This window comes from Sprattus sprattus (assembly GCF_963457725.1).
Source record: "Sprattus sprattus genome assembly, chromosome: 16".
Lineage (NCBI taxonomy): Eukaryota > Metazoa > Chordata > Actinopteri > Clupeiformes > Clupeidae > Sprattus > Sprattus sprattus.
Window position 1 is genome coordinate 14804205 of NC_137914.1, and position 18520 is coordinate 14822724.

Consider the following 18520-nt stretch of genomic DNA (forward strand, 5'->3'; position numbering starts at 1 on the left):
GAAAGAGAGATAGAGAGCCATGTGTCCATTTGGGCTTCATAAGTCACGGTAGAGTCACTCCACTCCCGGCAGCAGCGATGGTCATCTGCGCCGTTCTCTGCCACACACACTCAAGATGTTACATAACGTGGCTGAGGCAGATTAGGGTTATGGTCAGAATAGGTCCCTGCTGTTGATGCTCTGTTTTGGAGTTTGGAAAGACCTGACTCAGAGTCATAAGATTTCAGCGCTGATTCATTCTGTGGTCCCAGTGCATGTCTTATGTCGTAGTGGCGTATATACACACATCATACTTACTTCCAAATGATAATTGTGCTCGAAGTAGGAGTATTAGTCCACATAGTTGCCATAGTTCCACAGTAGAAGCATCGGCTCGTACTCGCAGGGGTGTACGTAGTATGCAGTTAAACTGATGGATGTGAGATGTTCGCATTTATTCAAGCGATTCTGTCTCCTTTCACATAAATCTTAGATTGATGCGGCCATTTGTATCTCATCTCAGCACTTGACACATGTATTCTGAGTGTTCCTTATTGGGGCCGAAAGTGTATCATTCATTTTTCACAAGTCACGAGGGAATCATTTGACTTTAAAATGTGGTCTTAAGTGCGACACAAAAAAATGCACGTATGAAGCATAGCACATTTATTCCTCCTTTAATGGTTTGTGAAGAGACCCTTTAAATGTTGGAAACAGAGGATGTGACCTGACTACACAACTTTATTGGCAGTAATTGTATCTCTGTCTGTTCCCCATGGAACACACACTTTGCTATTCAGTCATACTTCAGACTTGTTTTTCAAAAGGCTGGGGTGTGTGTATGTTCTAACCCTTGCACGCGTGCGTGTGTGTGTGTGTGTTTCTCCTAGTGACGGATTGAGTAGGTATTAATTATTCAGACCATGAAATATTTAGTCCATAACTTTCTCTGGCTCGTTTACTATCGACGTCTTCAGTTCTCAGTCTGGGTTAGACACTCTTTGCCAAGGTAAATAAGCACAGAACACAACGAAGAAGCTTTTAAGTCAAGCGTTTGTGTAGATAGTGGGCTAAGCATGTTCTCCTTGCAATTTAATTCATACCTCCCCCAAACATGAATTATTGAAACCTTTCTTAATTGTAACTTACACCAGCTGAACTACATGTTTACCATCGTTTAAACGCCTTTTAAATTTAATTAGTTCTCTTATTTTACTTTCAGTTCAAACTTGAAACATTCTACAGTGCTCATGTAGAAGACCTAATTTTCAGACCCTCTCTTTGCAGACTCGCATGTTACAGCATCATGTAAATATGTTTCATTCCCCTCCATTTGATGCGCCCCATATGGTCCTGCCTCCAGGCAGATGAGAATGTCTCTCTCTGTGCCTGATGGAGAATGTGAATGTTGAGAAGTGAGACTAGACCTCTTCCTGGGCATCTGTGGAGCTTGACGGGGAATTCTTTTGGATTGTTCATTTCAACCCATGATTACATCATAAGGCTTTTTGTATATATGTGTGTGTATGTGTGTGTATTGTATTTGTTTTTGAAGGGGAAAAGACCTCTTCAGTTGTGGAATATTCCTTCATGATGTGTCTTGGAACAGAGGCAGATGGGGTTTATACGTTGTCAAAATATGCAGCACATACATTAAATAGTGATACTGATCTGATTAAATACAGATTAAACATGCTTGAAAGTCCATACCTTCACATCAGGTGTTACCTAAATCCTTGGTAGGGCAATTTAATGCATGTGGCTTAACAAAGCTTCTGCACATATTCCTAAAGAGAATGTAGTGATGGAATGTACCTAAGACTGCTGCCAGAAGTGGCGGGAGCGGGGGCATTTTTACTGTGTGTCTTTATGTGGGCCTGTCGTGCACTCGTAGCCGGGGCCGGTGTCAGGAACAGTGCCCTGTGATCAGCAGCGCCATCTGTCACAGGCTCCACTGAGGCATGCAGAGGGCAGACGCCCCGTCACACACATACTAACACACACACACACAGACACACAAGAGCAGACATACACAGACACGTCGTCCATACGGTGTCCACACGGCGTCCACACGAATACGGTGGAAACGGGAGAGGTTTTGGCCTTTCGTCCACACGACATTTGTGTTTTCGGGGCCTTGAAAGCAGACTTTTAAAAACCCAACCCTTATATCACCATGTAGATAAAAGTGAAAACTGAGCTTTTTGAAAAAGATGACAACAGAGCCCCAACTTTTTCCAATCACCTTTCATTCTCTGTGAAGGCTGAGCTGCGCCCGTTAAAGCCTCCAACACGTCCTTAGTGGCAATGAAGAGATAATCTATTTTTAATTTTCAGACAGATCATGATTGTCAGCCAATTGTTTCTTTTTCTATGAGGAGGACGTAATCTATCTAACATGCATGCCAAATCCTTTTCTGGGCTTGTCTGATATAAAGAGCTGCTAAATGCTAGCAACTTTAAGTTCATTTCGCTGGGGAAATTATGTTCACCCAAACCATGGTTTGCTGAATAAATGATTTGTAGGATTTGTCTCCTGTCGTAGTGTTATTGATTTTGTAATAATCTTGTTTAGTTTTAGGCTAGAACTTGAAGCAGAGGTTATGCAAGAAATGTGATTTTAAAACGACCTAGCTAGCAACAGCGTTTTCATTCGTTTTTGCATTTCGATCTCAAAACATTATGTGGACGCAAATCTTTATGAAAAAGCAAAGGAAAAACATTGTTTTCAAAACACTCTGTTGTCATGGGTAAAATACCGACCTCACGCTCACCTGATCGCACACATACACATACACATTGGAGTGAGAAATGGCACATACAAGCTTTCTCTGACCCTTTCAACACAAGCTTTTGTGGTCAAGCAAGTATCTGCATAGGCAGTCTGACAGTGCACCCACACCCGCACACAAGCCCTCAGACATAACACACATTCTTCAAGAGATTATAAAACTTAAAAAAACAAAATAGATAATGACAAACATTTATATCAAGACAAACATCAGGTGCAAGGAAAGTTAAGAAGTTTAAGAAGACCAGTTTCAGCAGCAGGACAGTTTTAGCATATGTGAAAGGGAGGCCAGTTGTAAGGCTAAACGCACTCTGAGAACACCAAAATCCAGAACATGGCCACACAGATTACTAGTGTTTGGCTGCACAATCATGCTGTTTCCAGCCTCCTGGGCTAGATGTGGCTCAGAAGTGCCTGCTGCACAGACCATTAGGGTAATACAGATATGCTGGCTTTCTCCATGTATGGCCTTTCTCTCTTTCTCTTTTCCTGTGTTTGTGGGTGAGACACAGACAGACAGAATGAGAGAGAGAACGCATTGGTAATCATATATAATATAAAGCCCACTGAGATAGATACAATAAGTATGTAGCCTTGAATGGAATATATGTTATACTCTGTATAGAGTGTGTGTGTGTGTGTGTGTGTGTGTGTGTGTTGACAATAATTGTGTGTGTATGATGCTGTGTGTTCTGTAGTGAAGCCGCTTGGGGATTGGCCTCCCTGTGTGTGTGTGTGTGTGTGTGTGTGTGTGTGTGTGTGTGTGTGTGTGTTCATTTATAAATATCTCTTTGCATCCTTGTGTGTTTAAGTGCGTATACCAAGACAAAGGGAGTCGTCAGTGCCTGAGACATATGTACGAGAAGGCAAGAGATCCCCCTGTTGAGGTGGATTGAGCGGTACAGTACAGCACATTAATTAGGCATGGGACGAGGATATTTTCTGCACTTCACAGAAGCCCAGTAATCCAACAACAGTAGCAGCCCATGGCAGCATAGCTTAGCATCCAGCTGTCTGGAGAATACTCCTGCTATTTTTACCTCACGGGTTGCTATTTATAGCCAATTATCTGAATAATTGAACACAGAACACATGCCCCTGGCACATCTCCACAGCAGACTTGAGCATCAAATCATATCCAAAAAAAGAAATGGGGGTGGGATGGAAATGAAATGGACTGAGAGGAGAGGACAAAGGGGTCTGTTTTTCTTTCGCTCTTTCTCAAACACACACACACACACACAGTTACACACATATGCACCTATGATTCGCAGCTAATTGAAGTGGGCCATGCCACTGCTAACTGACATGAAGGCTCTCACACAGGCTTTGAAGCAGGACTTCTCAGGGTGTGTGTAAAAGAACTGACGGAGGTGCTTACAGCCTCTTCGGCCTTCAGACTGGCACAGGGCTGGTGGGAGATGGCTGAAGAGAGAAACACATGAGATAATAAAGTGAGAAGAAGTAGAAGAAGAAAAAACACAGCAGAGAATCAACTAGCACCACCAGTCTCTGTTGCCATGGAAATAAGACAAGACTTGTACTGTACTTCAAAGAGGGCTGGAAATAGATCTCCCCCTACCCACCCACCCACCCACCCACCCACCCTGCTCAACACCCCCTCCCCCCTTCCCAACCCCTCCACCACCTCCCCCATACATCAGATTCTCTGTGGTCGTTCACAGTCCCTGTCACAGCACCTGAGGGATGGCACTGGGCCTTGCTTCCCCTGCGAGATAGACAAAGACTGGGGGTGAAGGGGCTTATGGGTAAGCATGGAACTGGAGATTTTTAATTGGGGGGGGGGGGTGTTATCCATCACATGAGGACTGTCGGACTTCTCTCTGCTACATCTCCCTGTCCCATTTTCTTCTAGTCCATAAGGAGGCTGGCTCATTCACAGTCTATGGGTGCACTAACACAGATGGTCAGTGCTTATGTGTATGTGTGTGCAAGTGAGAGCGAGAGAGAGATAGAGAGACTGTGAGCCTTCAGGAAAGCAGTGCATTGCTATGGTTGTTTATGTATGCATGACGAGTATGTGCACGGATTGGTTTGACTGACTATATCAGTGGGAGAGTCTGTGTCTGTGACTGTGTGTGTATGTGTATGTGTATGTGAGTTGTGTGTAACTCAGATGGCTCGGTGTAATGGAAAAGTAAAAGAGCAGAAATTGCTGTTAAAAAAAATCCTGCAGGATAAGATCAAAGTCCTCTGCTGAAGAACTTGGAGGTAATTGCATGCTGGAGGTTTGGTGTAAGGGGCATTCGTGTTTGAGAGAGTGTGTGTGTGTGTGTGTGTGTGTTGTGTCCGCGTGTGTGAAACTTTAGACGTTGGTTGTGTAAATATTTTTCTAATGTTTACAGACACCTAAATGTGTCACAAAACAGTACATGGTTGTTATTATGTTGATTTTTACACACTCATAGCCAGATGCTGTTTGGAAAGAAAAAAAGAAAGAAAGACCTCCTTGGCTGCGTTGGAAAGACTCAGTTTTTTGCTTTCAGTCCAGATTGTTGCATAGCAATACATGACAGGTTTGACACAGCTCATTGTGTTTCATGTAAATGTATGTGTTGTATCATGATCCAGTGCCAACAGTAGGCTAATTAAGTGTGACAGCCACTATTTTGCAGGGTTAAGTCTCAATTGTGTGTGTGAGTGAGTGTGTTTGTGTGAACATTCTGTATGTGCTGCTGCTGTGTGTGTGTGTGTGTGTGTGTGTGTGTGTGTGTGTGTGTGTGTGTGTGTGTGTGTGTGTGTGTGTGTGTGTGTGTGTCTGTGTGTGTGTGTATTTGTAAGAACAAGAGAGTGACAGGATGGACAGAAGTGATAGCGGTGAGCGAGTAGGTGATAAGAGTAATCCATGTAGTGACCGTAGGGGTAAAGATGGGCGAAGGGGAAAAAAGGAGAGAGGCTGTGTGATGGGCAGAATGATGGAGGAAGATGCAGAAGGACAGTTGGCTCTGTGTGTTTTTCTTGTGTCGTGTCTTTTCCAGACTGCACAGTGTGCACTTCCTGTCTGCGTGCCTCTCACCAGCTGCCACTGTGAAAGGCACTCGTGTACACACACTTGCAATGCACACACTTGCGCGCGCGCACACACACACACACACACAAACACATCGAAACTCAAATGTTACACATGGAAAACACAAATGTATACACGCAGTGCACTCACACGTTGATATACATCCAAATCTGCACACACACAGGCTTACGAACACGAATAACTGTACAAAGACAACCAAACACAAGCAAATGCATGCCCCTCTCCCACACACATTGAACATTTTCCAAACATGCAAGCTCATTGAAATCCATATAACAGACCGGCACATCCTCATTCATATTCACACGTGCATGTACGCATACAGTAGGTATGCATGCACACACAGCTGAGAATTCTCACCATCCTCTCAGGCTACACACTGTTCACTGGCTTTGTCTTTTGGCCTTGTGCTAAACACATTGTCCCACGTATCATGCTGGAGCAGGTGGTACCACGGCCCAGGAGACAGGAGGCGCTATTAGCATCCTCCCCTGGTAGCATGAAGACCACTGACTTGTGGCCTAGTTGTTCAGTATGCCCTCTTTGCTAGTCAGTATCCTACACTGACAGATAGGCAAGAGTCATGTCTCACATCGATTCACCATCATAGTATAGAATTTACCTTTTAGATCAGTGAGTAACGTGGTGGTCATTTCTCCATACAGGTAAGCAATATGCTACTGCACACAGGAAATAATGGGCCTAGTTTCTAAAGAGTGACCCTGTGGGAATGTAGGTTGAAAAAGGGTTAATTGGGATTTTCCAGCTAGTTTCAGTGATCTAAAAAAATCTCAATCATTTGCTGTGCTGATGAATGGAAAGGCACAGTGTTCAGTTTTTTGTTTTGTTTTTTTGAGTGCTGTGCTCACTGAAGCATTGATGTGCAGCAGATGTGATAATGATGAAAGATCACTGCGCACACAGCGATGTGGCACTGTTTCAACAAGCACACCGGTGTCACGGCTGCTTTTAGACCAGCTGCGCTGCACTGTGGGAAAACCTCATCCCAGGTCATGACTTCCTCCTATTTCACTCGGTATTTAAGCGCTCAGTGCACAGCCGATAATACAGGAGCACGGCCCAGTCAGATCCGTTAATTGATGAAAACGTGGAGTGAAAAGAATGAACAGCATTATAGAGGAATGACCTTTGGCATTGTACGATCCTGACCTTTGCCATCTGAACTCCTTATATCTCCCTGAGAATAGAGAAATGGGAGGAAATGTGGAATTGGATGGGTACGAATAAAAATCACATTGCTTTGTGTCATCAATTAAATGAATGTGCTATACATGGCTTCCTTTTCAGGGTCACTAGCGTTCCTGAGGTCATTCGTATTCATATGTGACCCTTGCCCCTTCACCTGTGCCCCCTTTAGGCTGCGTGATCACGGTTTCAGGCCGGATGACCTTCACCAGTAACAAATCCATGGAGATTGAGGTTTTCGTGGATGCAGATCCGCTGGTGGAGGCTGAGCAGGGGAAGTTCCGCGCCGTCACCGCCTTCTTCACCTACATCTCCCTGGACAAGGAGAACCGGCCACTCCCCGTGCCTCCACTCAAGGTGAGAACACGCCGCACAGAACCCTAATCACATGTCTTGTATTTAGTTTAGCCCTGCCAAATATCATCAATATGTTTCGTATAGGAAGATCTTCTTGACTGAAAGCAAGCTCAGCAAGTGTTTGTTAATAGGCAACAGCTGACCTGAATGGCAGACAAACAAGTATTGATGCTGCCAAGCAGTGGGCTTACACCAGGCAATGTGTGTTTACTGGTGATTGTGAATGTCTGATTTTCAACGGATGCCTCACAAGTCTGTTACATTACATTGTTGTTCAGATTATGCCTTCTATTCCAATAAAGTTGTCATCACCTAATAATCCCAGGGTTATCCTGGCAATCTGGAGCATATTTAGACAGGATTCAGATGGCATATTTCCTCATCAGGATTGGCCACAGTGGGACAGTGAGAAGGGGTAAGGGAGGCACTCCCTAAGCCAAATTCCCTGGAGCTGCTCTCCATCGCCGGGGGGGGGGGGGGGGGGGGAGCTCATTCTTGAGTGATTTCTCAGTGGCTAGTTTTCATGGAAAGGAAGGAGCAAACAGGGCATAGTCTCCTGCTCTAAATTGCTGTGTGAATTGAGACTCACCACTCCAGTAAGACCTGCGCTTACGTCTTATCAGGGAAGCCAGCTCTTCTTGGGATGTGCGGGGGGGAGCGCAGCATTAGCTCTCAACATATTCAGTGCGGGCAAACATTTATGAAAATAGGTTTAAGTAGGAGGATGAGATATTGATGCGCTGCAGTAGCATGTTGGTGTAGGGTTGCAGCTCTGGATGACATCCAGAGTCATTAGAATTCACATGAAACCTGAGATTGATGCACGCTGCCCCAACCCCAGCCCCTCTCCTCTCCTCGCCTCCCCACCTCCTCTCTCGTGGGAGAAGCCGTAGCCTTCTCCTCATCTCTCTCTGCTTTCTGCGTAATTAAGTGTCTTCCACAAGGCTGTCACCCCCCTTGTGCACTAACTCTCATTACTGTCTTCAGCCCCCCCTTACTCCCTCAATTCCTCATTCTTTCTTTCCCACCTTTTCTCACACACACTCTCTCTCTCTCTCTCTCCTTCATACGCCCTTCCTGATGTTTCCGATGATCACTTCTTAGCGCGCCTCTCTGAAATAGCAGCATTGTTAACATGCTATCAACCCGCACGAGCTCTAGAGCCGACAGGAGCGCCAGCGCATTTGACGCCACCGCTAACCAAACAAACGGGCAAATCCCACTCCACCTTCAAATCCGCGCATTGATTAGCCGCACGCGGGGCCAGAGTTATTGTGTTTGCTCACAGAATGCTAGCTTAATCCACCACATAAATATGTTTTATGGATTTTTAACTCGATGGGGGAATAGCTTATCATCGGCCCTCGCTATTCTCTGCGTTAATGAGAAAAGATACTGTAGAGAATGCGGTGCACACTCATACACTCAAATGCACCCTTTTTGTGCTTATGTTCAAATGCACACTGACAAACACACACACACAGACACACGCTATCCCTCAAGCACGCACACATATTGTGGTCACACGTGAAGCAGAGAGGTTGTGTTGCAGAGTGGGTGGAACGGGATGGTAATGTGTTTTTAATAAAGTAAAGGGCTCCAGGCAGAGCAGCAGCAGCAGCAGCAGCAGTAGGCTGATCGATCAGAGCTGAGGCTGGAGGAGAGGAGATGGGACCAGACCAGACCAGCCACTGAACCAAAGAACCTGCCTCTGGAGCAAGAAGAAGAAGAGCGGGTCGGGCAACACAAACAGTAAACAACGGCGTCACTGTGTTTTTCTCTGAGAAGCTGAACATGCATGGGGTTCAGGAGAGGCGAAGGCCCCCCGCTTCAGCATATGCATCACTGCAGAGACACTGAGTGCCAGTGCTGGGGCACAAGACTGTCCTCAGAATGTAAGACTGCTGAATCCCATTGCATCCTTCCCCAAGGCATCCTCAGTGCTATAAATACATCTGTGTATTTAAAAATAAGAGAAGGGGAATGGGGGGAGGGGTTGGGGGGGGGGGTCGTTAGGGGGACGCTGGAGCTGGATGAGCAGCCTTCAATTAATCGGTCCTGTCAGTTGGCAGCCGATAGTGGCCATGTTCTGGCTCGGATATAGCCTCATGGACAGGACAGCGCCTGCTATTTTTTGACTTCAGGTGTTTTTTTCATGTCGCATGGAGGGGAAAAAAAGACCTGGTGTCTATTTATGGAGTTCCCGTTATAGCTCTCTGAGCGGTGGGGGGGGGGGCAGGGTATGGGGTAGGCTGTCAGATACGGCAGTGTACTCTATGAGGATGTCGGGGGTGTTAAGGGTCCTCTGAATCCCAGGGACGCTTCAGCATCACTACGAACAGAGAACAGGGAAAGAGAGGATGCGAGAGAGACAGAGTAGACGGTGAAAAGACTGACAGCATGTCCTCCAGGCGCATTGCTTTGTGTTGCGGTGGCCGAGGACATGATGGCGATACCTCGTGTGTGTGTGTGTGTGTGTGTGTGTGTGTGTGTGTGTGTGTGTGTGTGTGTGAGGGGCCAGGGAGATAGAGGAGAGGAAGAAATAGAGAGTGAGGAGGCTCAAGACCAAGAAAGAAAGAGGAGATGAAGGTACCACAAGACGAGAAAGGAAGCAAGAGAGAGAGAGAGAGAGAAAGACAGGACACATTACACACAAAGAGGTGGAGATGGAGAGCAGAGATTAGTGTGTATAGTACAGGAAGGGAGAGGTGAAGACAGAAAAGGCATTACCATCACCGCAGGCAAAGAAAAAGATGAAGCGACAGGCTGTGTGAGAGAGAGAGAAGAGGCTTTGCAATAGATTCTTTCTTTTTTTTCTCTCTCACAAACACTCAGCTGGTCCCTTCCTCGCAAAACAAGAGACGTTGCCATGGTTACGCCTAGTAGGCAACACGAGGGTTTATTTTTAGACGCGCCCGTCCACCAAGGGGTTAAAGTGTGCACTGGAGCCACGCTCCCTGCACTGTGTGCCACTCCTGAGAATGCGAGAGCGGGAAGAGCCGCTGACGGCCGATCACATATCAGAGGGGCTGTTAGCCACCGCATTCCACCGGACAGCATGGCCAAGTGTCAGGTCGCTGCACAAATTCTATATTCTGGCGAAAATGTCAACCATAGTTCTGTCATTTTTTTGTGTTCTGGAACACACATGTTCATTCTTCACACAGTGTAAAATACTGCATGTCTCCCTGTTGTGAAGAAACCATCAAATGGAGGTGACGATTTCTACAGAACAGCCAAATCTCTTAATTCTCCCTGCCCACACACACACACACACACACACACACACACACACACACCACACACAGAGGATAGAAATCTGTTCCAAAGTCATGTCTCATGAGTCATGTCCAGATGGTTATTTTCATCTACCTGTTATTCACTGGTTAATGCCGCTGTGAGCCTGGCTTTTGGCAGAACGTCAGGCCTGGCAGTGGCCCACCACTCCCAACCCCCCCTAACCCAACACTCCGCTCCAATGCCAGTGCTGCCCAGACCCTCCAGCCCTTTCCTGGCACCCTCCACTCCCTCGCTTCATTTTAGGCTCATTCAGGCTCATCCCTCCCCTCCACTAAGCAGCCTGATCTTTTTAGCACGCTGTTCAGAACAATAGCAGGGTTGACAGGGGCGCTAATGACCCGACCGAGTCTCTCGAAACAGGATGGCCAGATGCACTGTTCCTGATTTGACCTATTTTCCAGGTCTTGGAACAGAGCATTGCATACATGCGCCCTTCCACTCCACATGATGTGTGCCTGTGTGATGAAATCTCAGCTTATCTTTTTCCCTGTTACATAATAATGTGTCATCTCCCGACTAAGGCTGCATTCTAATAGCCCTTACCCATGTTCCAGTACAGGAGTGTCACCCTGCTGCGCTATAGCTATTTTTGTAAAGGATGCCACAACCCTAGGATCATCATTCTGCATCCATCCATCCATCATCCATCCATCTATTCCTCTGTCCTTTTTTTTTCCTACCCATAAGTCCAATCATCCATCTTTCACCCCAGCCTGTACATCATCACTAGTACTCTCTGCATCAGCGCTTAGCTTCATCTTATTTAGAATCTATGACAAAAAAAGACAGTTTCATTTCAATCTCTGTCTGTCATCAATGCAATCTCTCTCTCAGTCTCTCTCTCTCTCTCTCTCTCTCCATCTCTCTGTCTCTCTTCTCCCCCTCATGCATACAAACGCACACATACATACCCTGACGTGCACATACACACACACACACACACATACAATGAGTGTGCGTGTGTCTCCTCTCCTCTCCTGTGCTGTGCCGTCCTGTGGCCCGTGGTGCTGGCCTTGTTTCACTCGGGTCTGTGTGGCAGCTCTGGCCCAGCTGCAGAGGGCACAGACGACCTTCAGACGCCACTTGGCTGCACTGGGATCAGAGGGGGCGCCGCGCTCCGCTGCAGGTTAATTGTGACATCACGGTCACAACAAGCCCACTGGTGACGGCCGCATTCGGGCCTCACCCCGGCTCTCTGGAAGACACTCCAAATTCTCTCTGCATGTACCAAAAGAGAGAGAGAGGGTAGGCAGCAGAGAAAGCGAAAGAAAGAGAGAGAGAGAGAGATGTAGTCATTCCTGCATTAAATACTATCCCATCACCAAAGAAGGCCTAATTCGGAACATCACTATAATTTGATTAAAAATTAATACAGCCATTCCCATAATCCGTATAATTAGTCCCTCGTGGCATTTTCTCTTTTCAGGGAAAGAAAGAGATTATAAAGGAATTCCTGTCATATGTTTTGTTCATCCTGAAAGTGATTTGGGGGAAAGCTGACTGCCTAGAATGTATGTGTGTGTGTTTGTGAAGCTTTTGTAGGCTACAGAATGAACCAGCGCTAACATCACCATTGCATCTAGCGTTTGCACTCTTTATTTATTTATTTATTTCTCTCTCCCGCTCTCTTTCACAAACACACACACATGCGCACACACACACACACACACACACACACACACACACACACACACACACACAAGCTTGTGGCTTTGAAGCTAGTGCTTTGTTTTCATCACACTTCATCACAACAGCAGCTGCATTCATCCACAGCAAACTGGCACTGTTTTCCTACATACTCATTTCTCATCTGAAAAATGAAAGAGATAGGGGGGGGAAGACACCTCCAGCTAGAGGCAGCTTATGCCACGCCGTGCCAGCCAGTTGTCAGAGGCGGAATGATCTCGCTGAGATGAGATCAATATTTCAGCCTTATGAAAAGCACAGAACATACTGGCCTGCCTGACAGGCTGGCTGACAGTTTATGACTGTGTCTGTGAGCGCTTTCCTGGCTGGCCTGCCAGAGGTGCTGAGCCAGGGGACCCGCAGTTCGCCAGTGCAGAGCAGTGCAGGGATCAGCACCTCGGTGACCAGCTCAGGCACACGCTGTGCGGGTCATTATTGTGTTCAACCACCCTCATCAGGCACACAGTGGAAGTGGAAAGCCATGTTTTTATGCAGGCAGAATGCAGGAAATAGTAAGGCATGATGAAGGTAACCTTAATCATGAGCTAGTATTGCAGTCCGCATGTTTGTCTCTTGCAAGTTTTTGAGGCTTCATATTTGTGTAATCTCTCACTTTAGTTCCTCCCTCACCATCAAGGACAAATACAGCTACCTGCCAACAACAACCAACTAGCATCTGATATATATATATAACACACAGGCACGGTGATGACGCATATTTGACAGTGCGTACTGTTTTCCTGTATCGGTCTGTACCCAGCCGTTTCCAATTCTCCAACTGTCCTTAATTACCTTCTTCATTATTTGAAGTTGCCACTTGTGTGCGGAAGGAGATTAATTTAGCAGAGTAATAGGTAGGTGTAATTTGGATGATTAAGGAGCCAGTGTTCCCCTCGGGCCTCAGGGGGGGTGAGAGGAGAGTGTCCTGCACAGGACAGTGTCTGAGACCACATCAATCCACCTAATTAATAGGCAGGACACTTATAGCAGCATTTTATTTATTCTGGGAAGAGAGGGAGATGAAGATGGATCATGTGGAGTGTGTGTCTGTGTGGTTGGGGAGAAAGAGAGAGAGAGAGAGAGAGAGAGAGAGAGAGAGAGAGAGAGAGAGAGAGAAGATGGGTGGCTGAGTGAGTAAAGGCAATTCCAGTCTTGAGTGTACACCTGCCGATGTGTACCGCTGCACGGCGTGTGCGTTTGGGCGTGCGCCATGTGTGTGTGTGGGTGCTGGTCCACTACGAGTCAGCTGCAGGTTGGGGTCAACTGGCTGACCGCTGGTTCTGTCCCTGCTCTGGCAGCTGGAGGGGAAGTGAGTTTGAGTGGGAGAGAGAGCCTGCATGTTAAGTGTTCCTGCCCAGACACGGCCAAACAAACACCAGCAAAAGAGCCATCAGCGGGACCAATGTTTCCTGCACTTCATCTCAGCACTGGAATAGACAACAGACATGACAACCATCTCCCCTGTTTAAGGACAATAGGGAGGGAGCGTTTCTTTTTGGACTGATGGCAGCATTTAGCCAATGGCTGCCTGACTGATAATCTCACAGTGTTGGCTGCTGTGAAGTAAAGACTGGAGCAGGATAGCACTCCTGCTCTAAACACTCTCCAACCCACCAATTAGCTGAGTTGGTGAAGAACTGTTGGGCGTCGCGATATTGAACAATGGTGAATGAGGAGTGACTTTTAAATTAGGTTCAGGTGTTTGGATCAGTTCATCTCACATTTCACTGTAATCACATTGTAGATGGCCTCACGAGAAGAGTTTGTGGTGCTTTGGGAAGCCAAGCGTATCTTTTGTTACCATAAAATTTGATCTCTGAAGCGGAACATCTCCACAGTGCCAAGACAGTCTCTGTGTGCAAACCGGACGACCCGGTGTGAAATGAGACCGGCAGAAACTGCACAAGATTTTCTGGTACATAATCTGCTTTGCTGTGTAGGGAGAATTGTAGAAACTTCAGAAAAGCAAAGAAACAAGAACAAAAGCATTGGCCCTTGAAATCATGTGTTTGGTGTGACCTTGCCATGGTGCATGTGTCTATTTACTATGTTGTCGATACTTTTGAAAGAATATCAATATCTGTTGTGTGCTTTCGACTTTATGGGTAATCAGTTTGACCTAATCACATGCAAGGACTAACCTCTGAAGGGCAGTTCAGCAGGTTGGCACAATGGCAAATGGACAGGCCCCAGCTTTTCATGCTATGAGTACAGCTGAAGTGAATTCAAGCAAGAATTCACAAAGAAGAAAGATATCTACATTATGTGTCTGGGCAATTGAAGGAATCAAATCACCAGCATATATTGTTGTTAAATGTCAGTCATAATCTTGTCAGACTCCAATCTGTTAATCCTACTTTGTTTCCACATTTGCTGCTTGGCAACAAAGATTTCTTTGAAAAAAGAAAGAAGAGTAGAAGAGTCCATTAGCCTTCATTAGCGCTGTACAAACATTCATAAAGCCTTACATCAACAGTTGTTAAGAGTTACCCGGATTCACTTTTCCACACTAGTGGCTGATTAGTGGTTTGGCTACACTTTGCTCTAGTTCCTCTAGTCAGCAATCAACTTGGCATCGAACCAATGTGAACTCTGCAAGTCTCTCTCTGTCTATCACTCTCTCTCTCTGTTTTTTTATCTCCCTCTCACTCTCTCTCTCCTGACTAACCCGCCTCATTTCCTTCAGCCTAATTCAATTTGTGCAAGACAAGAGCCACTCAGCGCCCACTCACACATAAACACACTCTACCTCTTTCTGTCTCTTTCACAAACACACTCACACATACACACATTCTCGCACACTAACACATCCACAGACACCGCTATTAACAAGCACACACAAACATACACACACACACACACACACACACACACACACTCACACACACACACACACACACACACACACTCATACAATCCCCACAGCAACAGGACATTTCGCTGACCCAGGCCAAAGAAAGTTCCTTCAAGGTTGCATGACATCAGCCAGGCAAATCCGTGGCCAATGTCTGTAACCCAGGTCGCTCGGGAGGATGGCATTAGTTGAAATTTATGTCCGAAGCACCCTGCCCCTCCGCCTGGCATTGAGGCGAGTGCTGAGGAACATCTTGTGCTGCAGACACTCATCCCTCACTGCAGCGCTGCCTCTAATGCACCCGTAGGTCTCACAAGAGTGCTTTATCATGCTCTTCTATTGACATCCTCTGCCACACCTTATTATCTCTCTCTCTTTCTCTCTCTCTCTCTCTCGCTGTCTTCCCCCCCCCCCCCCCCCCCCCCTTCTGTGGTAAAAAATCAGACCCCTCTAACTCTTAGCCCATCTCATTATGAGTTTGATTATGATGAATTATTCATCTGTAATGCACTAATTATTCATTATTAGCTTTATTAGCTAACTGCTGTTTTTTGTGATTCCTGGAACACATTGTATTGCGCGTCCGCATGCCAGATTCTTAATGGATTAATTACATGCTGATTGAGACCTTGACATGAATATGTGTCTGCATGCTGTGTACAGGAGTGTACCGGAGCTGAGTTTGTGACACTCTCAATACACGGTTTACCAGGCTTTAGTTAATCACACTGTTTTTCAGACTCATAATTCACTTTCGGACCTCAGCGAGATAAAGCCTACATGCTGTAGGTGTAAACTTAATTAAAATTATAATAATAATGATGCTGCTGCAATGTCAGCTAGATTTAGCCTTTGTTGAAGAGAGAGGGGAGATTTCATGTGTTTATATGCTCTGGCAGACGATGGAGAAGGTTTCAAAAGTTAAATACAGCCTAGCAGCCTAAAATAATTTAAAGCCATAGTATTCCTTCGCTAGACTGAAATATATGCACCTGCATGTGTTTGTGATGAATGGTGGATGGCTATTTAGTGACACAAATGGCTAATATTTCTGAGAGGAAGTTAAAAGAGGTCCTTTGTCGGGTTGGTCCTGTAAGAGTAAAGAACATCCTGAGAGATAGATAGGCAAGAAGAAGGGGTGTACTTGGCGTTGAGGTTGAGGTTAACAGCCCTGTGTGTGTGTGCGTGTGTGCGTGTGTGCGTGTGTGTGTGTGTATGTTTGGGTGCCTGTGTGTGTGTGTGTGTGTACGTGTGCATGTTTCTGTGTGTCTGAATTATTAGCAGAGGTGTTGACATGTGTTTAAATCTGAAATGCCATGTGGTTTAATTAACACGGCGCCACCAACACCAGCTAAATCCACCATAAGGCTGAGATACAAGTGAAGACGGCACACACACACACACACACACACACACACACACACACACACACACACACACACACACACACAGGCGCGCAGTGTGTGCTTCTTACACAATTTGTGCTTCTTGCACATGTCAGACAGGGGACAGGTGCTCTCCTAGTGTCAAGGTGAAAGACTTTGGGCAAGTGGGTAAGATATCTATCCAGTTGCAGTTTCATTTATTATGCAGAAATCCATTTTTCAATAGTAGGTTTCTGACAATCGCCTCATTAGGTGACATCTTTGATTCTGTTTGTGAATAGGGCATTTCATAGCAAAGAACACACATTACTAGGTTACATCTGTGCACTAATATTTGCAGTTTGAATTGCAGGTATTTGATTAAATTGTGTGTAGGCTTAACATAAGCGTTCACCTTATAGGCGAGTTTAAGTGTATTCTAATTAGGGTTGTGGATACGTGTATAATGTTTTTTTTATTATATGTACACTAACTTGTGTTTTCATCCAACTTTTTAATGCTGAGTGGAAATCCTTAGTGGAAACGCTTGAAATTTGCATTAAATAAGAAATCGATTCACTAGGAGGGGGGGGTGTATTTACTCCCAATTCGCATAGAGTATAACGCAACTAAGCTTGATGGAATCAGGTTAATTTGCATAAATTTGACGCAATTTTACTAGGTGTTTCCGTCAAAGTTACAGATAACGCCAGGCTGAAAATGAAAACATTTAGGTGATGTTTTTTTTTGTTTCTATTTAGATAATTGGCACAATTGTCTGTGTTGACTAAATCACTTGGGCTTACAATTTGTACAAAGCAGGCATAAACTCTGTTTTTTCACTTTGTCCTTCAAAAATAAATTCAATTTTTTTCTCCTTTCTTTACCTCTCTGTCTATCCCTCTGTCTGTCTGCAGCTGGAAGTAGAAGATGAACAGAAGCGTTTTGAGGAGGGCAAAGTGCGGTACCTTCAGAACAAGGCAAAGAGACTCGCAGATAAGGAGCGTCAGCAATGACATATCGCTCATGACAGGCCTCATAGCCTATTATAGAGAAGAATTACATCACGCTGCCCAGCAAAGCGTTAGGAACCTCTCCCCATCCTTCCTGTAGCTCAACAAAAAGGGAAACATCATAATATATATCTACAGTATATGACATCTAACTTGAATTCACATTATCTCTCTCTCTCTCTCTCTCTCCACTTTTAAAGGTTTCAGTGCTGCATACCAAAGTATCCAAGTGTATGTAAATGAAACATATTATTTTTATCTTGTCGTTTTATCTTCATATATGTTTTTTTATCATTATTATTATTATTTGAAAATGCTGTACAAGAAAATAAAAAATGCCTCTGTCACAGTCTTCTGGACTAATAAAAAAAGCACGTCACCTGTCCCTTTTCCCTTTACTCAAGTGGGTCTGTGTCTTTTTATTATTGTTGTGGAACTGTTCGCCATGGGCTCTGAGCTGGCTCTATCCAATAGTCATCTTTTCACTGTTGTGCCAGTACGGACCGCAGGACATATGACTCAACACACTCTCTCTCTATCCTCCGCCTCCCTCTCATTCCATCTTTCCCTCTCTCTATCTCTCTTTCTCCACACTGTCTCCTTCACAAACTCTCATGATTGATAATGCTCGGGATTCCCCTCTGCGTGATTGATGACAAATAGGGTTGAAGCACATCATAAATTCAGAGAAAGAGCAGAAAGATTGTGTGTGTGTGTGTGTGTGTGTGTGTGGAAGTGTGGGTACAGGAGTGTGTATATGTGGACCACTGAATTAGGCGGATACTGGAGAGGTTGATATATCCAACCTGTAAACTTCTCCCTTATTTAGGACACTTCACGTCCTTAGCAGACCCAAAAACTTTGGGAGACAGCGGAGATAGAGGGAGAAGGAGAGAGAGAAAGGGGTGTGGAAGAGGG

General features: G+C 45.4%; 1 protein-coding gene across 1 annotated transcript in view; it reads left to right on the forward strand.

The window, feature by feature from the left end:
* acot7 (acyl-CoA thioesterase 7) overlaps positions 1 to 17605 on the forward strand; it is a gene marked incomplete at its 3' end in the record, with an annotated part of 61723 nt that extends 44118 nt beyond the window's left edge. The window contains exons 8-9 of the mRNA XM_080853334.1: positions 7201 to 7385; positions 17507 to 17605. Coding sequence (XP_080709460.1) covers positions 7201 to 7385; positions 17507 to 17605 — 284 coding nt within the window. The remainder of the gene's footprint in view (positions 1 to 7200; positions 7386 to 17506) is intronic.
* Between the last annotated feature and the right edge of the window lie 915 nt (positions 17606 to 18520).